At 37.8% G+C, this 26,652-nt stretch overlaps 2 protein-coding genes and 1 long non-coding RNA gene across 5 annotated transcripts in view; 2 read left to right on the top strand and 1 right to left on the bottom strand.

Moving 5' to 3' along the window:
* The first annotated feature begins 625 nt into the window (after nucleotides 1-625).
* tmub1 (transmembrane and ubiquitin-like domain containing 1) lies at nucleotides 626-14,236 on the top strand. Its single transcript, XM_065276552.1, has 3 exons — nucleotides 626-739; nucleotides 5,596-6,161; nucleotides 13,321-14,236. The coding sequence occupies exons 2-3, from the start codon at nucleotides 5,641-5,643 to the stop codon at nucleotides 13,670-13,672; spliced, it is 873 nt and encodes a 290-aa protein (XP_065132624.1). The 5' UTR covers nucleotides 626-739; nucleotides 5,596-5,640; the 3' UTR covers nucleotides 13,673-14,236.
* Nucleotides 14,237-15,843: 1,607 nt separating this feature from the next.
* Nucleotides 15,844-26,652, top strand: part of smarcd3a (SWI/SNF related BAF chromatin remodeling complex subunit D3a) — a 30,702-nt gene continuing 19,893 nt past the window's right edge. Inside the window, exons 1-3 of one of the 3 annotated variants that reach the window (XM_065276550.2) lie at nucleotides 15,844-16,045; nucleotides 20,702-20,889; nucleotides 22,110-22,199. In XM_065276550.2, coding sequence (XP_065132622.1) covers nucleotides 16,034-16,045; nucleotides 20,702-20,889; nucleotides 22,110-22,199 — 290 coding nt within the window. In that variant the 5' untranslated portion in view covers nucleotides 15,844-16,033. Of the gene's footprint in view, nucleotides 16,046-17,610; nucleotides 17,820-20,701; nucleotides 20,890-22,109; nucleotides 22,200-26,652 lie in introns of those variants that run through there. The other 2 variants (XM_065276549.2, XM_065276551.2) reach the window with 2 other exon arrangements.
* Nucleotides 24,754-26,586, bottom strand: LOC135766994 (uncharacterized). Its single transcript, XR_010541854.2, has 5 exons — nucleotides 26,048-26,586; nucleotides 25,420-25,513; nucleotides 25,188-25,321; nucleotides 25,004-25,105; nucleotides 24,754-24,893 (listed from the first exon to the last, which is right to left on the bottom strand). It is a non-coding gene; the product is annotated as an uncharacterized lncRNA (long non-coding RNA).

Here is a 26,652-nt window from a genome sequence, read left to right as displayed (position 1 = left end):
GCTTTGACTTACCAAAAGCATCTGCAATGAGCTTAATGCTGTCCGCTTAAACATAATGGGACCCCTGGTTTGAGCCTTTTGATTAACAGAGTCTGATCAGGTGCTAGTGGCAGCTCTGAATAGTTTTCATTTTGTGTCCGTCACTTCGAGGCAACTGTGTATGAAGGATGGACACCTAAGACAATATATTGAAACTAAATGGAAAATACATCTGAACCATCATTAAGTCACTAAAGAACTCTGCCTATTTTTAGATGTATGACACTTCCACAACAATTAAACATCTCAGCACATTTCCACTAGAAGGCTTTTTGTTAATAATTTTATTACTTTTATATAATTCATAATTCATCTTGAGATTTTGCATAGAAAGATAAGCCGTGTTTACTGGGGCCCTTAAAAACTTCCTCGCAATTACAAGATCTCTCTTTTATTTATAAAAAACATTAATTAAATTTTTTATTTTATAACACATTTTTCTTGTTATACCAAGTTATAAAAAAAATTATTGGGTAGAAATTATAAGTGTGGTTTCCTTCAATTGTTGTTGACAACGAGGTGAAGCCTTGAAAACACAGATCAACTGGTTTAGAATTTGAAACCATTGGACTTTTATTTTGACGTCTTGCTTTTAACCGGAAGTAGCCTTTTATGCATCGTTCTGTTCTGTCAGTGATCAGGAAGCGCAGACGTAAAACGGTGCAAATCATGGACCGTCATATGATGTGATATGTCAACGGTAAGTTATTTTGTCGTATCCTCGGACTGGTTTAACTTTTTATACCACTTATCTCGGGGACGCGTTTAGTTAAGACGTGCGAGCATTAGCAGCTGTCTCGAGCTCGTGTTAGCTGCCTCGAGGCTGTAGCAGTGAGCAGTGCGTCTTACAGTCACACACAAATCATCATCATTTACAACAAACACCTGATGATCTTCAACACACACATATAACTGTACAAAACTTGTTTAGGTTTTTAAATGGTTGCGTCTTATCGGTTATAACTTTTGTTGTGTACTGTATACGTGGCTGCAGACGTTTGTTTTCGTTTCCTGTTAGTCGTTATATATTGTAACTTACATTGAGTTTGAGGACTTTCACGTGTAGTTTGTCTATCCGTTTACACCTGTCCGCAGTTAAGAAAGTGTATTTAATTGGTTTGTCCTGTATAAATCTGTACTTTACATGATATGTTACTATATCGACAGACGTTGATAAAGTCTGTTTATAGTCAAGAGTAACTTGGGTAAAATGTTGCAGAGAGAGCATTATTTTATACTGTGTGCAATACAGTATAGTAGCTGTCATCAGTATCTGTGGGATCACTTCACTGTGCCTCTGTGTTCAAAGGTTCGTGCACCTAACAGTTTAAAAGATTACACAGAAACCATTTTGCTTACACAGTTCATGTGTATTTACATACCCATTTACTATGTCAGCAAATATTTACATAAACATTGCTAGGTGATCATTCATGCATTAAAAACCTTTTATTTAATTTTATTTCTATTTTGCATTGTTGCAGAACAGCTTTACAGAAAATAGAATTTATTTTAAAGCAGACTGTAGAGACATTACAGACAGTGGAGGAAAACAGGGTAGAAATAGATGGAGAGAAAACAGGACACCTATAAAAAAAATGTATATGAACAATTATGTTATTGATTGTAAAATAACTGTATGTAAGATTGGATGAAGAGTTTATTGGAAAATGAAAATGTCCTATTATACTCATACAACCCAATCTCAAGGCAAGTCATGTTATAGTCACAAAATATTTGATTTATTTATTTGTGTTCATGAACACAAATTTTTTTCATGCCAACATGAATGTCTTTTTCGTGTCACTCAGCATGGATTTCTATAAATATTTTATCTGTCTGTGGCGCAACTTTCTGTTTTGTATTATTTTATGGATTCTTTTTTTACCATTGTTGGTTGGGGTTAGAACAACTTTCTGTTACATTTCAGACATCCTAACTAGAGGTAGACTGATTAATTGTTTTGCATATTAATCGGTGCCGATAGTTTATTGGTGGTATCGGAAAAAATTCCATGCCGATAGTTTTTCTGAGTCCGTTGCTTTTAGTGCTGCACAATTAATCGCATCGCAATCGCAATGTCAGCCTGTGCAATTATATGACAGCAAAATGTTGCAATTATATTAAATAAATAAATGTGTGGACTTGTTAACACAAACTTTCTGATAACAGTTTGAAGATTTTCCTTGCTGTTTAAAAAGAAAAACTAAAAAGAAAAACTAACAAAAAAGGCAGTGCATGTGTGGCATGCACGTGTGTGGTGTGCGTCGTCACTTGTGTGTGCGCAGCGTAGAAATACCAGAGCAAAGATGGATGCAGAGGAGGTTGACAGTGATCTGGTAGCTAAAAAAAAAACTCTATGTCTGTTGTATGGCGGTATTTTGGATTTAAGATTACTGACACTAGTTTTACAAATACACATTTTAGCATTATCACTAAACTGTGTGTGTATTTTTCTTAAAACCCATCAAGTTGACTCATGATACCATGTATTATAATCGCAACCGCACATCGCAATATTACCACGAATAACCGCAATGGGAAAAATTACCCAAATCGTGCAGCCCTAGTTGCTTTAAATCATTATGAATTGTAAAGCGCTTTGGATGGCCATTGGTCTATGAAAGCGCTATATAAATGCAGTCCATTTACCATTTATGAAGTAATTAATTTTCTGAATAGATAATGCTTCAGCAGAAAAACAACAGCAGGAACCTAAGTTTGTCATCAAGGCTGACAGGACGCTAATATTAGTAGTACCTCAAATAGTTACACAAAAATACACACAGATAAATTCAACCCAAATGTTTAATATCATGATTATTACCATTGATTTGCATTAGTTTATATGCAGCTGGCTACTTTTATCCATTATATATACATTTTTTAAGTTGTATTTAATATATTTATTTCATTTAGCACATTTTCATGGTTCTGTACTGTTGTTTTATTACTTTTGTAATACTTTTCATTTTCAGTTTTATTCTTATGTTTTTTGAATCCACTATAAAACTATTGGTCGATTAATTGGTTATCGGCAAGCAGGGATCAACTTCCTCATGCCATCCTAAATTTATATGCCTATTTTCACACTTATTTTCATACAGTTATATTTTTGCTTTTCAAGGCTTTCTAATGTTTTGAATGTATTAATGCTACAGACGCACATAAATTCATCATTAAAGTAATCCAAATGACTCCAGTGTGACAATAAATGCGAAGCTCAGATGCAAAAGGCCTCTAACACCCCCTCTATCAAAAATTATATTAACTTGACTCTCTCGGCACATATTCATCTAATTGGCTTTAAATCTGCTTCATCTCTCCCTGTGTCAGTGTGGGTTTACTTCAGGTACTCAGATTTCCTCCCACAGGCCAAAAACATGCAAGTTAGGTGAATTGGAGATACTAAATGTCTGCTACCCAACTCGTGTATGGATTAACTTGTGTGGATCAATTTGTGTATGGATTAACCAGTGCTCGCCATTAGGGCTGGGTATCGATTCAGCTGTTCCAGATCGATTTGATTTCGGTATACAAGTTATCAAATCGATTTGATTACGATTCTCGGTTCAATTTTCGATTACGGTTCTTGTGTCACTTTTTATACTCGATTCTCGATTCAACTCAGTGAATATAGATCTAATACAAATACTGTATTAATAAAAAGAACAGTGAACAGCAGTTTACAAGTGGGTAATTAATAAAAAAAATTAAAAGCCACAACACTATTATCGTCGTCTTGCTTGCGAAATCTAAAATGCTTCCATACCTCTGACTTTTAATGTGAAGGTGGCATCAACGTCGAAGAAGCACCTCAAACCGCCATGTTAAGCACTGAATGAATGAATGAATGACAGGCTCACCCTTCGCTCCTAAGTAACATCGCGCACGGCAAAAAAGAGCGTGACATCTAGTGAAGAAGACTAGTAATTAGGGATGTACCGAATATTCGGCCACCGAAAATTTTCGGCCGAAAATGGCCCAAAAGAGCAAAAAGGGCCGAAAGACTTTTATCACCGAAACAATACGGCCGAAATGATGATGCAAACAGAAGCCGCGACCTGCACGTGCTTGTCTAAAGCAACATGTATGCGGTGGGGATGTATTTAACTGCAAGAAAGCCGCTAAAGAGAGCAGTTGTCTGTACGCACAGAGGCACATGCTGGAAGTCCGGTCCAGACGTGATCATCACAGTGAGTACGCCCTTCAAAGATTCAGAACTCTTGGTGTGTAAACTTTAGAGAGAGTCGCGCAAATGTGTCTCATACTGTAGTCCATTAGCATACATTTGCCGAATAAAGCAATGAAAAACAACGTAACGTTTGCATGCTGCGCTGTTTGGGATTTGCCCTCGGACTCTGTGTGCGCGCGCGTAAGTCCCCTCAATAGTGCACACACGAGTGAGACGCAAACAAGCGAACATAAAATCTTTGTGTTATTGACAGGGCACATATAAACAAAATTATCTCCACAGTATTCTTTTTCTCATAAAAACATTTGTATATGTCTTAAGTGTATGTATAGATTACAGTCAGAAACCAGTCTCTGCTTATTTAAAGAGGCAGTAGCCTCAGTTAACCTACTTAAGTCTGTGTCATTAATGTTAATCAAACAACCCAAGACAAAGAGAAAATCACTTCTGTAGATCTAAAAATAGTAATATATTTAATTTATACAATAAAGACAGTGTTATAACTCATTTAATTTGATTTCTTTACCTAATGTTAGCCCTTATTAATGTGCAACTTTGTTCTTTTTTATAAATGTCTTTGTTTTATTTTTTATAAATTTCTATATTTCGTTTTTTTTTTTTTTCAATTTCTTTATTTGTTATTAGATTTTCTACACCCCCTTTTCACTGATCTTAAAAATAATCCGATCTGTGCCTCAAAAACTGTAATGTGATCCGAACCGTGAGTTTTGTGATCCGTCACACACCCCTAGTAAAGTTAGTACACAGTGATAGCCATAAATGCATTTGTACTAATAATTGGCATAATGATTTATTTCGGTGTTTCGGTTTCGGTTTTTCGGCCTTGGTTTCCTCTTTTTCGGTTTCGGCCAAGAATTTTCATTTCGGTGCATCCCTACTAGTAATTAGATTAACGTTAATCTTACGTTCAATGTTTGCGGAAATAAATATAACAAAAAACCGATTCGGATTTTTGAGAATCGATTTTGAATCGACCACGATTTTAAAAATGGTTAAACGAAAAATAGATTTTTGCCCAGCCCTACTCGCCATGAATATAACCATAGATGCTGGAATGGCATGAATAAATGGCATGATGAATAAATCATTAAACAAAGAAATCTGCTTAATCCCAGCCTGAGGACATTAAGAAATACCGCTTTGTTGGCAGAATCCAATAAGAGTTTTGATAAAAGATGCTCATTTACAAGAAAACATGTCAGACGCAGTCACATAGTGAATGCTAAAATGAGCATATCCATACATACAAGTGTCAAAAACATGATTCACATGTTATCTTCCCTGCAATATATTCATTAATCACCCTTATCAAAACCAATAATTGTAAACATGTGCCGCAGGTGCCAAGTTTGAAGTTGCCTTAGTCCAGGACACAGTGGACCAGGATGGCTCTAATAGAGGGGGTGGGTGATGAGGTCACCCTGCTCTTTGGAGTGGTGTTCCTGGTGCTCGTCCTGGTTCTGGCCTGGGCCTCCACTCACACTGTTGAACCCCCCGAACACCTGCTCTCACCTAGCCCAGGTGCCGCCCCCTCCACAGAGACTGACAGCCAAGAGCCACTCCCCCCAGGTAACACGGACTCGTCGCCCGGTGATGTCAGGGAAACTAATAAGAGTGAACCTGGAACTGTAGCGGGAGCGGAGGGGCAGGCCCTGGATGGCATTACGGCTGGAGGAGGTGAGGGAGGGATCTTGGAGGAAGAAGAGATTGGGAGCGATGGTTTGAGACATCGAGGGGCAGCTGGTCCCTCATCTACTACAGCCAGCGACCCAAATGCCACACAGCCTTCGGCCGAAGAGGCACTGAACGACACTCAAAGGAACATGGTGCTCAGGCTGAAGTTCTTGAATGATACGGAAAGGACAGCGCAAGTTAATCCTCAAGACACGATTGGATATATTAAAAGGTAAGCAAACAGTAACTAAATGTTTCTTTTTAACCAAATGTATCTTTTAATTGAGCATGTATGTGACCCTGTCTATGAAATCCAACCCAAAGCCCTTATGTTCTTTTTGGGAGCATCAAAGTTTGAATTCAATAGTTAATTTCACATTAATTTAAATCTTTGTTATGACCTTACTCAGTCAGCATTAAATATATCAAGGTTATATTTTCACTGAATGTTCATTACATAATGTAGGATTATTTTAAGTCTGGCTCACGTATGTGAAATCGTTTTTATTGGTTTTGAGTTAAGATTTGTTGCATCCTTCATTTCATACTGAATTATTTGTCTCTAGGCAACATACACATTTTTGTCAATCAGTAAGAAAGCTTTTCCAAGAAATTTTCTGCCCACATACTGTTGCCAGCCAGAGACCTTTTGCTCTTACATCAGTTCTTTCTATTCAATGTCTAGCTCTATGAATTCAATCAGAAAAGTGAAATGAAGTGCAAGAATGCTCAGAAGTAACAACGTTTGATGATGACAACAACACCCATGAACAGTTTAATACACTGGTTGCGTTATTTTTGATGGTTACTCGCAGTTCATCACACAGCAATTTACGTCAACACGCTTCTGGTAACAGAGAGACACAATGTAACACCAGACACATATGTACACTTATCCCTTGGTTAGACATAGGCTGGTTTCTAGGTATACTAAGGTTTTAAAACCTCTAAAATGTTCTGTGTTTGAGATGTGTTTACACATGGGCCGGTATAAAGGGCTCGTTATAGTTGTGCGTAGGTTCCGCATCGGTTTTCATTTATACTTTTGCGTCATTGTCCGCGTCGACGTGCAAACACGCGCGCAGACCCCTGGTAGGCAGTATCCACGCGTATAACCACAGTAGCAGCACAACGTAAAAAAAGAAGAAGCTTGGCAAGTTAACCCACAAACAAAGAAGAAACAGCAACTTGTTGTGTATGATTTGAGAAGACCGGCAGTGATGGAAGTAAATAAACAGTGACTTTTGTTGCCGTCGCAAACGGAAATACCTATGACGCAGTTTTTTCTACCTGACTGGAGGGGTTCTGGTGGACCAATCACAGCGCTTGCGTTCCGCGTAGAACTGACACGCTGTTAAAATTTTTGCGAGGTGCACGTCTGGCTACGGATAGCCTACGGCGTAGAACTTACGCACGACTATAAATCGGGCTTTAGATTCTGGCAGGACGATAACCTTTGGCAAAAATACCACGGTTTCACGGTGTTATAGTATTGTCATTGTAACACTAAAATGTGTTATTGTCTAATGCCTGGTAAAAATAAAGCCTTTAAATTATAATATGCTTTCAAAAAAATATATAATATTATCGTAATTTTAATTAATGAATTTTGTATAAACACAGCTCATACTTTGGAGACGGGATCACAGAACATTTTAGAGGTTTTGGAACCTTGACTGTTTAAAACCTTGGTATACCTTGAAACCGGTAACCCGCCCATGCCTATTATGAAAAATTAATAAAATCATTAAGTCATGTAATTGATTTTGGAGCTGTTTCCCGGACAGGGCTTATCCTAGTCCCAGACTAAAATGCACTTTGAGCTGCTTTAATTTAAAAACACCTTGTCCTGTTAAATTTAACATATATCGGTGACATCGTTTTGTCTTAAGATGCACACCTGTAGTGTAGGGGTGGCACGGTCCATGAAAAAAATCCGAACCGTTCGGTTCGCTTGTCTCGGTTCGGGGCGCGTGTGTACCGCACGGTTCAACGGTTCATGGCATGCGCAATGTAGTCTCATGCCCTGTATGTGACCTCAGATAGCGTGTTTCCCTTTCGCGCGAAAGAAGAGGGGTCTGGTTTGGAGTATAAGCAGTGTTTCCCACAGATCTGAAATTTACTTGTGGTGGTAGCTGGTGAAAAGGGCAATCATTATTATCCACCGACAAAAAATGGTCTACTATACATGTAACAAAGAACTAATAATGTGTGACACAACACAATACTTTGATTTATAAAACATTCATATTAATTTCACATTATAGTTCATTAATCTAACCACCCCAAACTTTTTTTGCCATAAACAAAGCTGACACTGTTTGTCAAAGCACCACGAAAAAACTTGATGTTTTTGCACTGATATATGAAGCAATTTGATGACCCCTTTTATCAAACTCAATTATATACAATACTATGTATACTATAGCCTATATAGACAGTGCAGGTCTATAGATTATAAATGTGACTGATGTTATAATGGTAATAACTTCTATAAGATAGGCACTTTTACTGCTTTCTATTTCTCTTTTGCCGATTAAAAAAAGCTTAATCCACTAATTATTTCAGATTTAAAAGTCTACTTGCTGTGCTGTCCCGATGACAGACTTTACATTACAGCTTTGCGTTTTTTATATCCTGAGTCAGCTAGAGCTTTGCTCATTCAGTATTAGCACTGCTTTTTGCTACAATCTCTGTGCAAACTGTTTAGATTTTAGTAAAGATATTGTCTATTAATAGTAAGACTATTAAAAAATGGGATAAAGAAAATGAAGCGGCGCGTGGTCGTGACAAGAGCCAGTTGCTATCGCCATAGAAACCGGAGGCACGCTAAAACAGCACTCGAGCTTTAGCGCGGTAGCGCTCACGGCCGTTCTCCGATCGACTCGGGTTTTACACACAATATTAATCAGACTTGGACCCGAAGTAATGAACTAGGACCGACCCGGACCCATCTGACCATTTAAAATATAAACCCGGAACCGTACGGGTCCCGCGTCCTCAGTGAAGAAAGACCTCTAATGGTAAAACTCTGCTCAAGTTCAGAAACATGAAAGGATACAATGTGACACTGAGGTTGCTTCGCGTCGCGCCCAATTCATTGAGAAACAGAGAGCACGTGAACGGACACTCAACCGGAGAGACACAACGTGCTTGCACGCAAAATGAAGCCAACTTAGATGCTATAAACACATATGCACATAAGCATATGCGACCATTTTGGTCGCAGTGTGTTCCCTGGCTGCTCCGTATGTGCTGCTGCAGTTGATCCAGTTTGCCGCGCTGGATGATGAGTTTATGACGCGTGCATCATCTTCACGGTCCCCCCCCACCTCTCTCTCGCGCTCTCTCTCTCTCTCTCTCTCTCTCTCTCTCTCTCTCTCTCTCTCTCTCTCTCTCTCTCTCTCTCTCTCTCTCTCTCTCTCTCTCTCTCTCTCTCTCTCTCTCTCTCTCTCTCTCTCTCTCTCTCTCTCTCTCTCTCTCTCTCTCTCTCTCTCTCTCTCTCTCTCTCTCTCTCTCCAAAACACGGGTCATCCAGTCGAGTTCAGAAATACGGAAATTCGTAAAGTGATTTTTTTTTTACTTGGGCGGGTCGCAATTTACCTGGGCGCAGCGCCCAAGTAGAGCCTATGTATGGGAAACACTGAGTATAAGTACTGCAGGTTATGTTACGTATAGAAATGGCAAGTGGGAGAGAAAAGTAAGTCTGCCCGCAGTTGGAGGATGCGCCAGCGTCGTATAAGTTTGGTGTGTGGAAACATATTTTTATTTCATGTTACCTATGATGACAGCGGAAATAAAACAATAGATTGAACTGCAGTCTATGGGTTGAATGTGCTCAAACAGCCACAGGAGACCGCCTTCTCTCCGACCATTTATGTAATCTGAGGTACTGTTTTACGTCTTTAGCGCTATTTTTAGCCTTTCATTGATAAAATTAAAGCGGCTGATTTCTGCGTAGTTTCATTTTGCTAGCGTGTGAAAGTTGCGCGATCTTATTTCATAAATTGCCCCTCAAAGTAATCAGGACAGAAGTGGACAAAAGAGACGGATTTAAATATTACAGGTGTAAAGGTTATGTTTCTCTCTCGTCCACATATACTCTCTGCAGTATTTAAGCAGCCTCTCAGTGACTGCGTTTACATGCAGCCAATAACCCGTTCAAATCCGGAATATTAGCAATAACCCGGTCGCGGACGTCCATGTAAACACCGGCAAAAACCCGAATATGCTCATATTCCTGTTTTTAAAATCCCGAATATTACCCCTGGGTTACCTCTTTTCTAACCCGACATTTTGGTCATGTAAACGCGCATCGGGATATTCCCATCAAAAGGAACATTGATTTGTGTACTGCGCATGTTCTATTCGCAAGGAATCTTGGTCTTTTGAGTAGAGAAACTTCTTGTATGCGCCAAAAAAACCCGCAGGGAGTAGAGGTAAGCATGGCGAGAGAGATGCGCCACACTTTTAGAGCGAGGAGGAAACCAATTGCAACAACCGCGGTTTTCACGTTAAATTATTATATAGCTATTCTTGTTTTTCAAAGCATACATGTATAATAAGGCCAAATAGATTGGCAATAGTTATGAGAGTAACTTGTTTTTTTTTTTGCGTGAATTTGAATTCAAAATGTAATACTATGCTATTCATATTTCGTTAAATACAGTGAATGTGTGAAAAAGTTAAAGATGACAGAATAACTGTAGCGTCGTCTGCATCTTGATGCAGTTTCTAAGATTAAAATTACTTTAATTTAACTGATCAACACAAATACAAAGTGGCATAATATAACTGATTGCTTACCAGCATTAAAACCACTTAAAATAAAAACCTTAGTTTTTTTCTTTGTACACAGCGTCCGCTCCGTGGATAAGGATGTTGCAATAACGCCGGCGGCTTTATTATTAACTGACTGAATATACCTGACATTTAGATATGAAAGTTTATCATCAACAGTACCTGCGTGAAACAATATGAACATTGGTGATCATCTGCCGACTCGACTGTTTCTGCACGTTCTCAGTCCGCTTAATTAACAGCTTTTCATTCTATCCGCGTGAGGTAAACATTTTTGTTCTGTACTTTTTTACTTGCGTGTATTTCTACATATTTTCGGCCAAGTAACACTCAGAATATAATGTAAGTTATTATAGATAGCATATAAGCTTGTTCTGAAAGGATGACAATTATAAAAATTATCCATCCAGCTTAATTTAGCCAAAATAATGATTTATTCGTTTTCATACTTTATAGATGTTAATTTATCTACTAATATATTATTGAAAATGCCATAAATAAATATTAATTGCCTTCTGTAAGCTATTGCATTCGTTTTGTACATTTATAGTTGCATGAATACTGTCTAATTTTAATTTCTTTAAGACACTGTTGTGTTCTGTATTTACCGATGCTCTGTAAATATGCACTTAAAAAACCTTCTTGTTAGAAAATCGTTCCTCAATTAATTGTTTTTTTCAAAAGTATATTTAGCTGAAGCCTAGTATAGCTTGTTAATCTTTTTCTCATAAAAGGAAAGACATGTAACTTAGCCTACCCTGCTTCTACATCGGTGCAGCTTGTTCTGGATTTAAATAATAATTTTATTTTAGTAAATGAAGGCGGTAAAACCGCATTGCGCAATAGTGAGCCACGCAAAATCACCGCATTTACCTTTTAATCACAGTTTACATCGGGATATTGCCAATTCCATGTATACAGGGGTAACTCTCTCTGCTCACGCATGTAAACGGATTATTCCGAATGTTTCAGAAACCCGAAACCCGACCTTAACCTGATCATAACCCGAATATTTACAGCATGTAAACGTAGTCAGTGATAAATCTAAGAGCTACACTGAAGTTGGCATTTTAATAAATGCAAGTTATCTTTGTGTGCTAAAAAAGCACATAAGTTCATGTAGATTGCAATACACATTCTCTTTTTTGCCAAATAAATGAAAAGCATGTTGAAATCATCAATGTCTTCCCTCTTGCTGTTTCAAAATCTCACCTGGCTTTCCTCAGGGATGGTCCCAATAATGTGCTTAAAGTCAAATTCAGTTTGTGCATGATTACATGATATAACTTTTTTTTTAATACTGTATCCTAAATTATGGATAATTAATACATTAATAAGATAATACATTTCTGGAGTTTTAAAAATTAAAAGAAAAAATAACAACAAGAACCGTACTGAACCGAGAACCGGGACCATAGAACCGTGATACGAACCGAACCGAGGGTTTTGTGAACCGTGCCACCCCTACTGTAGTGTTTTTTTGTAAGGTATGTTTGTAAAAACTACTTAAATGACCTATTATAAATAAGTCCTGGATTAATCTAAACCCTGTCTGGGAAACCACCCCACAATGTTTTGATTTAATATATATTACAATAATATTTTTGAAAGAATATTATAATTTAAAGGCTTTATTATTTTTATCCAGCATACATGTTGTTTGTTGCTTAAAAATAAAATGTATTGTGTCTAAATTTAGTTGTTTGCATACACAGACATTTGAAAATAACACATTTTATTGTTGCAATGGCAATTCCACAACACCGGCAATAGCACCAAAATCTGATTTCGGCCAATGCCTACCATAGGTACTATGTTGATTTTTTTTCAAGGACATTTATCTTTTTTCATGACGTGAAACTCCTAGCAGAAACAAAAAAAGGTCACACTTTATTTTACGGTATCACTGTTACAGTGTAATTATACATTTAAGTACTAAGTAATAATCTTTAATAACATGTACTTACTATAGGGTTGGGGTTAGGATTAACGTTTGGTTTAGGGTTAGTTGCAAGTAATTATGCATAATGAACTGTTATTACTATAATAATTACATGTTACATGTGTAACAAAGTCACCGTAAAATAAAGTGTTACCGAAAAAATTATAGGAGAGGTATTTAACATCTGCTGGAAATAGGGTGCATTTGCCATTTGAGTGGGTGTCAACATGCCTCGAGTAGCTTAATGCACCTTTGTGTTAAGCAAAAGGTCATATTAGAAAGTCTAAATCATGGAATTCATAGTGAATATTTTGTTTTGTTTGATTGAGGAAAACATTGCACAAAATATTCACTGATTCATCATGGGCTTCATTTTAGGAGTAAACATATTTGAGATTCTTCTGAGGCTTTTCATATTGCTTGTATTTTGAAGGACAATTTGCTAGTTTGTTGCTTTAGTCAAGGAAAGTGTTTCCAAAATTTACCTACATTGAAGTTTAATTTTAATTTGAAAGATAGATACATCTATAGAAATGTTTTGTGCATATTATTGACAACCATGAGATGGTTTGTTGTGGTTGTGTTGCACATGCAGGCAAATCAGTTTATTTATGTGTATACATAAACATGTGTTTGATTGCATTTTTAGGACTTACTTTGCTGGACAGGAACACCAGGTTCGTCTGATTTACCAGGGCCAGCTTCTTCAGGACGATGGGCAGACGCTGTCGTCTCTCAACCTGGCCGACAACAGCGTTCTTCATTGCCACATCTCTCAGCATGCTACCCGAGCGATGCCCGCGGGTGCTCGTGCTGCTGATCAGGTGCATGTGGCACTCAACATTGGCAGCCTCATGGTGCCTCTGTTTGTTCTTATGCTGTCTGTGCTCTGGTATTTCCAAATCCAGTACAGGCAGTTCTTCACAGCACCTGCCACAGCCTTACTTGTGGGCTTCACCATTTTCTTCAGTTTTGTCGCGTTTGGGGTATATCGCCGTTGATGGCCGTTTTTGTCCAATCACGTTCAGCATATACAAGTTTGCACACATACAGATAAATATTCTTTGCACTTGTTCACTTACCAGTGCCAGTGGCAAAATCGTCTGGGATTTCTGAACTCTGCAGGTTTGCTGAAGACTGTGATTTCAGAGGTACATCTCTGAGGTATTTGTTTGATTAAAGTTTTTGTCGAATTTTTTGTTCACCGTTTTTGCCATTTTCATCTGCACCAAGTTTACGCTTGTCACAGATAGGAATATGCTATATGTTTGATTTTGATTTTAAAATAGATATGCTTATTGTGCCTGTCATCTTTCACTTATTTTTCATGTGCATGCTGCCAGTGTAAAACTGGGGCTTGCTGATAAGAGGGGTATATGAAATGGTGTTTTGGCTGTCCAAGTTTCAAGCAGGGGCTCACCTGGCTGGCTGTCAGGCTCAAACTGTACTGTAGTAAAGCAAGGCAGGCAGAACTGCTCTAATATCTTGGGACATTTAAAAATAAATTGTGTACAATATGGCTTTTGAAACAGAGAAATAATCTATTAAATCATTCTTTTATTTAATGATGACTGGTGTTATTTTTAAAATGCTTGACGGTTTATGCATATGTTTTAAATGGGACATTATATCAGACTTATTTAAGCTGTAAAATGAGTCTTTGACGTCCCCAAAGTCCGTGTTTCAAGTTTTTTTGCTCAAAATACCCCATAGATCATTTATTATATCATGTGCCGATTAGGGTGTATCCCTTTAAATGCAAATGAGCTAATGAAATGCAAACACTGATCGCCATAATGGTGGTTTGTTAAAAATTTAAACGTATTTGTGCTGTCAATTATTTTATCTCTGCACTAAATAGCAGTGCCGTGGTTGGATAGTGCGGATTAAGGGGTGGTATTGTTATAATAAGATCCCCTTTTGACATCACAAGGGGGCCAAATTTCAATTATTTATGCTTGCATAAAATGGTTTATTAAAACTAAGTTACTGGGTTGTTCTTTTTGACATTTTTTTAGGTTGATAGACCCACTGGGACCCAGTTATAACACCTACACATGGAAAAAGTCAGATTTGTCCCCTGATTTAACCTGTGAGTCTTTTACTATGTTTACACGTGGGCCGCTATTTTCATAAACTGACGTTTCAACCTCTCCGGTTTCAAAAATAACTTTGTGCACACATGGCAGTTTTCAGAAAGTGTTCATTGACACGTACCCGTGTATATATGGTGTAACGAGAAGCTTAAGCCCACGTAAACCAATCAGAATCCCGAAAACAGCAAAAAATCACTTACTGTTCCTCTTTTGAACAAGGTCGCACTTTTGACATAGTTGCGAGCTCTTTCGCATACAGTGATGTTGGCTGCCTAAACATCAATTTGTCTCAGTTTACATGCAACCGTGCAATCGATGATTTTCAAAATCTAATTTTGTGCCCCTAAACGGGGCACTCGTCATAAATGGCACAGAAATTGTACAGAAGTTGTATGTATGTACATGTATATGCGTTTGGGATAGGCAAGTATACTGTAGCTAAATAAATGTTTCGCTGAGTAGGCATATTTTTATTTTCATTCAATAACGGTCATCATCCCTTATGTGTAAGGAATAATATACTTATCAAAGTGGTCAATATTTGGACACAAAATTTTATTCGCTTATTTGTAACAAATTCAAATCTGTAAAAAAGTGGGATGATTCACAAAAATTCTTGTGAACAGGAATCGATTTTATTTTGTATTGTGACTTATTTCCGTGTGAAAGGAAATCACATAAGTATAATAGTGGGCATGACTTCTGTTGCAGCAGAAAAGCATTATAATTTTTTTCCAACACAGCAATATTCCATAAAATAAAAGAATCGTCTGATTTTATTTCATGGGGACTTTAAACACATTTAATAGCGGTCAAAATGATAAAAGAGCGTTTTGATGAGTGTGATTTTTTTGCCACTTTGTTTCAGTATGCACTTTTATTACAATAATTTAATAAAGTGCCTAATTTCCTACATGGTACAATTGTAAACAACGCTTGTAGCTGTGTGTCAAAGAAGTTATTGAAAAATGTACAGATTGCCTCCAGTCAAAGGTTTACTGTAGTTTGACGACGTTCCCTCAACTCATCGTTGAATCCCTGCGCCTGCGCACCTCCGTCTGCCGCACTCACCGCAGCTCGAGCCCGACTGAAATCACAGACACGGGCCTTCCTCTCCAGCATCCCTCCATCCAGCTCTCATTCCCGGGGGAGGGGGGAGTAACCGACAATCCGTCTGCAACAACGAAGTAGTTGCCGGATATTCAGCGCGTGTATTTCACTGTTTTTACCTCAACAACTGAACTGTGAGCAGCAAAATTACAAGCGATGGAAAGAAAGGTAGGAGCGCAACGTCTGCGTCGCATCGCGTAGCGTCATTAACTGCTTCCTACCTCTTTAAAGAAAATGGGTTTAAAATAATTTTAAACGGTTTTTGTGTACCCACCGGTGTGGTACTGTAAATAGTCCTGACACAAATTACCTATTTAAAGATTTATGGAATAAATGTGCCATCTCTTGCATTGATACTAATACTATAAACAATCCTGCACTTGCATGACACCTGTCAAATTAAACTGCGCTCCTTTTCTCATTTCTAAATTATTAATAAGGTATTTATATCTGATGAATTTATTGATAATCAATAGGCGTACACAAAGGAATACCATGTGTCATGATTAAGGTTACAAATAGAAACTGTGTGTAACAAAACTTGTTTGATAATGCTGCTGTTCTTGTAACTTTATAAGCGAGTCCGCGTGCAACATGTCGGACTAACTGGTAAACCTCATTGTTTAATACAACATCTGCTCTTCATTGTGTCTATGTGGTACAGAAGTAACACTGAAGTTTGAATTGTCAATGGAGGCGGCCTATGTAGCCTACAGGAGCGCGCTTTTAAATACACTTCAGTAAATATGTGCATGTCTTTACATCCGTGGGCAGGATTTTCACCTGAAACCATGGTGTGCATCAGCATTTACGTTTTTGAATTGTGGCATTAACGACTGGATTAATTCAATGGGCATGTGACATATAATCTCAGGGGACATGTGGTGAATTCCCATACATAGACGTAACATTATTAAAAAAATTAACTTCAGCATTTTGCGTTCATTGGAAGCAAAATTGTCGTCTTTGAAGCACTACTGAATCTCTCTCTTTTTTTCTTCTGCACATGGGCAACCAAATTCATTTCTTCCCAAAACGTGTTTGCCCCCCTCCAGCACCCCTTTTTTCTCTGATTGAATGGGATATTGCATTTATAGGGGCCCATCAAGGGGGTCTTCTACTGCAGGAAGAGAGCTGAACCAATCTCGTTTGCATTATATCATTTTCTTTCCCTTAGGATTTTCTGAGATGCTCGTATCAAATTTTAATTTTTTTTAACAATTTTCTCTGCATTTTAAAGTATATTCAAACACATTTCCATCATATAAATTTTTATGAGTATGTGTTACCAGCCAATCAAATCCACAATGTATCAAATGTATAAAAATCCAAATATGCAATTAATTTTTTTTGCTGTCAGAGTTTATCCATTATTACAATAAAAGTAAAAAAATCTTTATTGAGGTTTTTGTTTGGGCAAAGTTAGTAATTTAACCCCTCACCATGATGTAATTCATAGACACACAACTGTTAATTTCACAAAAGCAGTGACTGGAGTGCATCTCCATGGCTGTATTTTGGCAGTCCTATCATATTACTTAACCTTCCGACGTTCACTAGAATTCCTCTACGCATTGGTGGTCCAGCGACAGCCCCCTTCTCAGAGCCCTATCCTTCCCAACCTAGAATCTGCAAGGGAAGAAACACTACAACAGAAAGAGAGAGAGGGAGAGATTTGACTCTCTCGGCCACACACTGATACGCTCGAAAAAGAGAGAGAGAGTGGAGAAAAGGAACGTCAGAGTGCCGAGAAGGAGGGAGGGAGCACTCTCTTTTGGAGAGGAGAGGGAAAGTAGTCAGGGAAGGACATAGAGAGGCAGTGGTTGCAGGAATAAAGGAATCAGAAGAGAGAGGATTTTTATAAATTGACATGGAGGATTCTGCTGGAGGAGCTCGTAAAGCCACCAAGAGTAAACTGTTTGAGTTTCTCGTCCATGGAGTGGTGAGTGAGTGAGCGAGCGAGCGTGTTTGTGTCTGCATGTGGATCTGTCCAGGGTCTGTGGGATGCTATGGGTGCTGCTGTTCATTTTAAAATCAATTTTAAAAATGAATAGCAGTTGTTTGGAAGGAGAGGGGTATGGGAAGTGGTGACAAGTTATAGCATGAAGGTGCTGGATCATCAACCTGCCGAAGTATAAGACGAAACTGTGCAGACTTGGACTATGGTGGGAGAGAGATGCTAGTGAGGAACAGAAGATGCTTGTGTGTGTGTGTGTGTGTGTGCGTGCGTATGTGTGTGGAGGCGAAGAAGGGTGTGTGAAGAAGACCCTGAGGGAAAACCGCACATTAAAATTTTGCTGTGTTATTTTATTCGCCAGTGAGCATGCAGTGGACGAATACTTGGATGTAATTAAATTGGTGTCAAGATGTTTAATGTACAACTATGTTGAAGAATTAATTAAGTTAATGAAGACTTTTGAAAACTTTTGAGAGACATATAGCTGCTATCTACTGCAACTATTGTTTTACATAAATAAGTGGACTGTAAAGAGTATTCTAAGGTTTCTGTTGTCTTTACTTTAACAATATGTAGTTGATGTCTTAAAAATTAAAATGATGTCATCGCATAACTTCGTTTTTATCAGTGGAAAGCAGAAGTATACATTTGCGAAGTGTACTGGTAGCTCTTTTCCTTGTTTATTATAGTAAAAAAAAGTTATTTAAATAGTAAGGCTGTGTCTGAAATCGCATATACTGTCACAGTCAGTACCGAATTAGATAAAGTCATCGACCATTGAAACAGCGGTCTCTATAGTATCAATATTGATAGTATGAATTTATTTGGACGTACTACATTTGCCATGTTTATATATTATTTGACATAAGTCATCATAACAAGTTAGTCTTTAACTCGAATGACTTTAACCACAAGGGACAGCTGTTTAATATATGTACTCGCATTGAATAGAGCCTTGTTACCTCTTTGGATATTTTGGAATAAAACAACGCCTCTTCTTTGATGGATTACTCCTCTTCCAAAAGCTCACGGGATAGTAAAGGGTCCATCGAATAAACACATTGGGATCCTGCTGGAAGTAGTTGGTCATCCCGGTACTGTTTTTGGAATACTATGAATTCGAAATACCACTCGCCCACCTACTATATAGTATGGAAGTAGGTGTTTTGGAAGTGTATACATTTTTCACTTTCATCTTAATCTTATAGGTAACTGGTTTTAATTGGTCTGGGCTGGTCTTTTGCTGGTAGACCAGTTTTATAATTTTCTCACTGTGAGAGGCGCTTTTATCCAAAGTGACTTACAGTGCATTTTAACATATACATTTCATCAGTATGTGTGATCCTTGGGATCAAACCCATGACCTTTGTGCTACAAACACATGATCTACCAGCTGATGCTCTACAGGAACAGCAGTTTCAAAGACAACTACTGTATATTCCAACAGATGTGTTATAGTCTGTCACTTTAAAATTAGGAAAGTGTTTTTTCTATAAAGCTGTCCTCTATGATGTGCAATGCTGCAGCCCCAAACCGACTTCCCCCTGCGCGTCCATTGCGACCTTGAGAGCCATGGATTGGCAGAGGCACGCAGAGACGTGTATCGACACCGCTTCCCATTTCCAGCTGCGTCCACATGTTCACGTCCCACTATATCTCGGATGTTCTGAGATTGGACCGGGTCCTGACACCCCTGGAGCTTGGCCTAGTTTGAGAAGTGATGAGTGGGTCATGAGGGTCGGAGAACAATGCAGGAGCTTCTCTGGCAGAGGTGCACTGTGCTCACACTGCAGGGAGGATTGAAGCTGGGGACTTTGGCTCAGATTCTGGAAGTTCAGTGAACTTCACAGTGACTTTGTGACTTTGTCATTATGAGTCAGGAACAGTAGACCTCGAATGTCATGCACAACTCATGCACATTCATTTTATTTATGCACTTGGTAGATACTAAAGAGACTTACAGTGCATTACAAGGTATACATTTTATCAGTATGTATGTTCCCTGGGAACAAAAACACGTGACTTTTTGCCCTGCTAATGCAATCCTCTACCAATTAAGCTACAGTTTTTGTTTAGTTTTACCGTTTTGATCTAGAAGATGCCGGTGCATTGATTATTCGATTAATGAATTCCATTATAATATTATAGCATTAAGATGTTTTAGGGGTTTTATAAAGAATAGAAATTGACAAAATTAAAAAGACGTTCAATAAAATGTTACTAATAACACGAAGGAAAGTGAATGCGGACTAGATAAAATAGAAAGCAGTTTAACATCACAGTTTTCTCAGCTGTCTTTAAACATTAGTCTTATATAGCACCTCCATGTTTCAGTTAAGGGCCAAAGCAGCTGTCGATTCTGAAGTGACAGGCACAGGTGCAAGAGACGCTGGCCTAGTTCAGCTTCACATACTGAACCAAGAGGGTATTAAAGTACTCATAAGTTCGCATTAACTGTAAACCTATAAAACAATGTTAAATATGGAATATTAATATTACCAATACATCAATATGATACATATTTTGCACAACAACACGTTTAGATTGAACAGTTTATTTCACAAAATAATAGAAATAGTCATTTTAGGCAATACAATAGTTTTAAGAAAAATCTGGCTCACAGTATAATGACATTGTAATTATTTATATTTACTGCACAGTTGTATTAGATACACTAACATATGAGGAGCTCGGAGCAAAAGCTACTGTCAAAAATGATATTAATAGCACATTTTATACGTTCATCAAATACATTTGCTTCAAATCGGCTTAATCCCGCCCTCCATCCATTCAGAAATATCGCTTTGTTGGCAGATATTATTATTGCCATGTGACTTTTCACTATAAGATTGCTCTTGTCTCCACAGCGTCCAGGGATGACCTCAGGGGCACGAATGCCCCATCAAGGAGCTCCCATGGGGCCTCCCGGACCTCCATATGGAGGAACGCCACCTATTCGGCCAGGAATGCCTAACCCAGCCCTGGACCCCAACCGAAAACGGCCCGCCTCAACCCAGCCTGTGCATGCTCCCCCCATCCAGAATCGTCCTAGAAAGTGAGTCAATGTAAAAAAAATATTCTGATCTTTTCAACTCACTTTACACTCTTAAATATAAAAGTGTTTTAAGATGTATAGAGGAACCTTGTGGTTTTGTAAAGAACGTTTAATAGCAAAGATCCTTTCTGTTTCACAAAAGTTCCTTTGTGGTAAAAAAGGTTCTTTAGATTATAAAAGGGGAAGAAAGAAAAGGTTCTTTAAAGAACCTTAAATAGTTATTTGAGGAACCAAATATGGTTCTTTTAGGCATTGCTGTGGAAACCTTTATTTTTAAAAGTGTAGATCAGTGGATACAAAAATGCAATGACATAAAAGGAAAATTAACAACATTCCAGAGCTTTTCCTGTGGATATTTCAATTGCGGAAGTGAATGGACTATATTATTGTTTCATTTGTACTACATAAAACCTGTTAAAAAGGCTAACGTTGTGTGAATTGACCCTTCGCTAAGCCCCGCCCTCCTTAGTTACTGTTGCTATGCCTGTCAAGCTTTTGCTCCTGACAAGTTTATTACAGTATGTACGCACCGGTTTCAGACATTCCCAGGGAGATAATTAGTCATTTTTGGCAAACAGGTGAAATATCTGAGAGAGCAAGACAAAAGGAAATAATATGCAACTGATTAGAAATTGATTTATCAAAATTAAAGCTAAAGCCTATCATGTTAGTTCTCAGCGCAAGCAGCAGCCGCCTCATACGCTGACCATTCAAATGGAAAGCACATAAATTGAGGAACAGCTTTGTTCATGCACAGCAGGGTGAGTCAAATTTGTGAAAATAATCTAATAATTATAAATCAAACAGTGGAATAAACACAAGACATCAACACAAGAGTGTGGAGAATTTTAAATGAATATTCTGAAAGGCTTACTGTCTCATGTGCCCATTTGTTGCACACTTTTTCCAGTGTTACTCACCTTGCGCCCCAATTCGCATACTATCCATCCTAAATAGAGTTTAAAAATTATAAAGAAGTATGTCCTAAATCGTAGTTTGTTTGAAAAGAGTATCCATAAAGTTCCCGGATGGTCTGCTGTTTCCGATGAAGATTCAAAGAATACATTTTTTTTGTTGTTGCTTAAATTATTAAGCTTCATGTTATCAAAAAAGTGTCTAGACTGTACTTCGTTAATGCTTTCTGGGCCATAGTTTCTTGAACTTGCAACACTGTATAAAAGTGACTAACTAGAGGTACCCCAAATCCCATTAACCTATAGGAAGCCACTTGGATTTCCAGCAACAAATGAGATATCTGCAAGACAGATGGACATGAGAGAAGCCCAGTCAGATCCTCCGATTGGATCCAAGTAGGCTGTTTATTCTGCTGCATGTTAGCTTGATAGTCTGTGATGGACATGTCCCTGCTAAACTGGCTTGTTCCCGTTTACGGCATCACACTTCACTGGTCTCTATTTGCCCAATGCATGTGTGCACTTAATGTAACAGATTAAAGTAAAACAAGCATTCACTGAAATGGTTGTAAAAGGTCAACACGACCTGAGTGTTGAGTGTCATGCATGCCAGAACATGGAGTTAAGGCCAGATAGATGTGTGTGCAGGATGCATGACCCTAGTGACAGAACATCAGATCCATCAGACACCCGTTCTGATGACATCCCGTATCTTCTTTCACTCCTTATCATTAATGTTCTTTCTGTGAACTACGACTCCAATTCAATGAAAAGCTACATGGATTGCTTGAGGCATTCAACCTCGTGCCTCCTCTAGCACCACATCTCCTCTTCTCAACTTCTCCCGGAGGAACATTGTGGCTTGGGGTGGACGAGTGGGGCCATGAGAAAGTTTATACTCCAGAGGGGGTGTGGATGTGAATGTGGACAGACATTTCCTGTTCTGATGGCCTCTTGTGTTCCTCAGCTCTGGTCTCAAGGAGCCATCAGGGTGTCTGTCATTGAAAAACATTTGCTTCAATAATGAATCATAGGAACCATGATTGGGGTAGAGGAGGAACGGAAGTGAACATCTTTCTGAAAAAGGAAGCCATTGTGTGAGACTTAAATGTGCGTATTTTGATGCACAGATGACAACGTTGGTGTATTTTCAATAATGTGGATGACAAAGATCTGGTTAACAAATAAGACACAATAACTAAGACAGCCAGATGTGTAAGCAGCAGGCCAACACTCTTAGTCGTGCATACACAGAATCACACATGGTGAAACATAAAGGGATGTTCCTATAAACTATGGGTACTATGAATTCTCTTTTCTGTTTTTTAACTGTGTATCTACATGTATCAAAGATTAAATCTTTGTTTTGGGCTTTTATTAAATTTTTTTCCCCTAATTTGTAATTTCCATTACACAATGTATTAATTGTACTGCATACGTTGTGGAAATGACGTATATATATTTTTTTATTAAAGGATAATTCCGGTATTTAAAGAGCACCAATTATGCTAATAAATGAGCACGTTAGCACGTTATTGTAATATCCCATAGTACATACATGTTATTAAAACTTGAACTAATGCACTGTGAGTCTTATAAATTGCTTACATACCTCACCGATTTCCCACTGTCTGGAAAACGCTCGGTTTAGTTCCTGTCTCCGCCTCCCAAAATGTCTAGTGTATTCGGATTGGTCAGATGACTACTCAACTGTTATTGGTCAACTGGGTTCGGCGTGTGTTTGAAAGGTTACGCCCCTGACTACGCGTGGGTTTTCCGGTTCTGACTGAGAGTCACAGGCAACGTAAACAAGCGCTATATTTCTCTATAAACGATGGTGTCTGTACTGCCTTACCACTTCAAGCTCGATCCAGAGAGTTCAGACGGCGTTACGATATAAACGATCTCCGTCAATTAACGCGATTGGATTTAACTTTTTTAGGTGTCCTTAGCTCTGCCAGAATGCTAAACGAAGACGAAAATGTGTTGCAAAGACATCCAAAAGGTAATTATAACGTACTACATTACTTTGCAAACTATATGGAAACACCAAATGTAGCACATAGAAAGTATTTTTTGAAATGATTATAAAACTATTTCACTTATTAACATTATTTACTATAGTAAACTTTATTAAAAAAGCCTGCTTACATACTATATTACTGTGCAAACTATATGGAAACACCAAATGTAGCACATAGAAAGTATTTGTTGAAATGATTATAAAACTATTTCATTTGTTAACATTATTTTACTATAGTAAACTGTATTATAAAAGACTGTTTACATACTATATCACTGTGCAAACTATATGGAAACACCAAATGTAGCACAAAGAAAGTATTAATTGAAATGAATGTTCTACATTATTTCACTATGGGAAACTTTATTATGAAAAACTGCTTACTTATAAGTGCTATGTTTTTACTTATTAGGTTTTAAGGAGAATGCAACATGTTCCAGGGCCTCTTACCTGCGTGATTCATCATCCAGGTTTTGCACAAATTGTCTAAATCCCTACACACAGAACATTTATTGTACCGACTATAAGCCTTTGAGGTGCAGGACTAGATTAAGTTTTATTACATTTTTAAACCAATAACACTAAAGTATCATTATAGTAACAAAATACCCAAAAGAACAAAAGATGTAACTTTAAAGAAAATATAATAGTCAGTCAAAAGTTTTATTTATTTATTACAAATATATATTTAAATGTTAAACAATATACAAATAAACATACTTTAGTAACCATATTGTGCTCTTCTTTCAAAAATTTTTCAATTCATTTCTTACAGCTATCTATTCAGATAAATGGCATATCAAAGCTTTGTCAGCTGGTGCTATTTAAGACGACACTATAAGGTTATCATCCTGTCGTGTGTTGTTCTCCAGATACGCTTGGAGCTTCCTGATCAGATCGGTCACAATTTTGGCTTTCGATGACCCCTGCACTGAAGATGGCATGCAATCACGTCCTCCTTTGAAGGTCTCTCAAACTGTGATGCCAGGTCCATTGGAATCGGGGTTTCCTTCAGCTTATCTTCAAATACCTCATCAAACACAAGCCTGATCACATCCTCCACATAACTGTAGAAATATTGCAGTCAATAAATCTTTTGTTTTGATCATTTATTTCCCTGCTTCATACATTAAGTTTTTAATTATGAATGTATTTGAAATAAAACATTACTGCTTACGGTATGTCACTTGTGTGTTTTGGGAACATAGCCTTGTACTTTCCCTCCTGCTTTTGTTACGGCTTGGTGACATTGTAATGGATGGCTGCAAGGTACAAATACCTGTAAAATATAAACAAGCAATTAATTTATTGTAAAAGTAAATACTACTTTATTTAACAAAGTTACTAAAATACTTATATACCTGCACAGCATTCCAATAAATGAGAAAATCAAAAAAAATTTGCTGCAAATCTGAAATCTCAGGCTACGGACGGCAAAGGCATCCACTGATGATGGTGATGGAAACATTGTGAAACGATGCTACTGCCTGGGTTCCTATGATTATGCAGAGAAAAAAAACTTTGTCATCATCAGTTATACATCTAAGACTGGTAGTGGTTTCACTAGCTAAATACATCATGTGTGTTACACACCTTTGCTCCTCATATGCCAGTCTGACTCCTTGTACTGTGTGTTATGATGTTGCATGTTTGCATACAGTGTAGAAGGATGTGTACAGCTGCGAATCTAAGATATAGACAAATAAAACAAACATGTATTCAGTCAAAAAGACATATTATAACAATAGAGTACCATGACTGTAAATCGTTAGACTATTCATTAAAACGTTAATGTATTACATATTCCATGGCCCAACATTAGCAACACACATTACGTGTTTACTTCGTTTCAAAATCTAAGAAAGCTTCAAGTAAAAACAACAGTAAAATACATATAACTTTAAACAAATCATCTGTACTTAGAGTTTCTTGAGTTTGATCATGAGAACAAATTTTACTGGTAACAGTTTAGCTGGCATTTGTATTTGTATTTAGCTTAGCAACTTAGCAAGTTTGTAAACATGTCTAAACCAACATCGATAAAAAAAACGATAGTCTGCATAATTCAACATACACGTGTGTAAATATGGTACGTTGTTTATGAAATACAGTATTACAACACAAGACAATTAGCTTGCAAGCTTAGCTCTACACGCACATTATGTTAATCTCCGGTTACGTAACGTACAGTAAAAGGCAAATAATAAACGTGAATACTTACAGCCTGTGATCCAGAAGTGCACAGTAATCCAACTTTCAAGAGGAGACCTCGCGCAAATCCAGCTTTGGTTCATGAGAAGCAGTTATTGTGAAAACTCCGTGAACAACTTCTGACTGGATTTTTCCGGAACCGTATTAAACATGATGTCCTCTGTGTAAGTCCATAAAGTGCTATTTTGCCCTCGCATCTAAAGAGACAGCGTCTACTCGAGAGATTTAATCGCTTAAACAATGAAACAAGAGTTTGCAAACAGAGTAAAAGCAGGGACTCCCAACCTCCGCCATTTTAGCTCTCTTCTGACTCGGCGCTCCCCACCCTCGTCTTTGAGGGCGTACCCAAGCAAAGCAGAGAGGGCTGAACTATGATAATGTTGGTCTTATCTACGTCACTAATCCCAGGAAGTAAACTGTTGCCTACAATCCGAGTGTTTTTTGTAGTCCTCGAACGTTAGAGACGATAACTCGCGTCATCGTTTTCTTTGAGGTATGTACTTTTTGAATATCGTTAGCATGTACTAATGCACACTTACACACAAAAGGATGTTTAAAAACGTGTATCCCATAATAGGTGCTCTTTAACACTTTGAGTCTCATTTCTGGTTTGTT

The sequence above is a fragment of the Paramisgurnus dabryanus genome, chromosome 6, assembly GCF_030506205.2.
Source record: "Paramisgurnus dabryanus chromosome 6, PD_genome_1.1, whole genome shotgun sequence".
Lineage (NCBI taxonomy): Eukaryota > Metazoa > Chordata > Actinopteri > Cypriniformes > Cobitidae > Paramisgurnus > Paramisgurnus dabryanus.
Note: the sequence above shows the minus strand (reverse complement) of the source record. Positions and strands in the feature narration are given on the sequence as shown.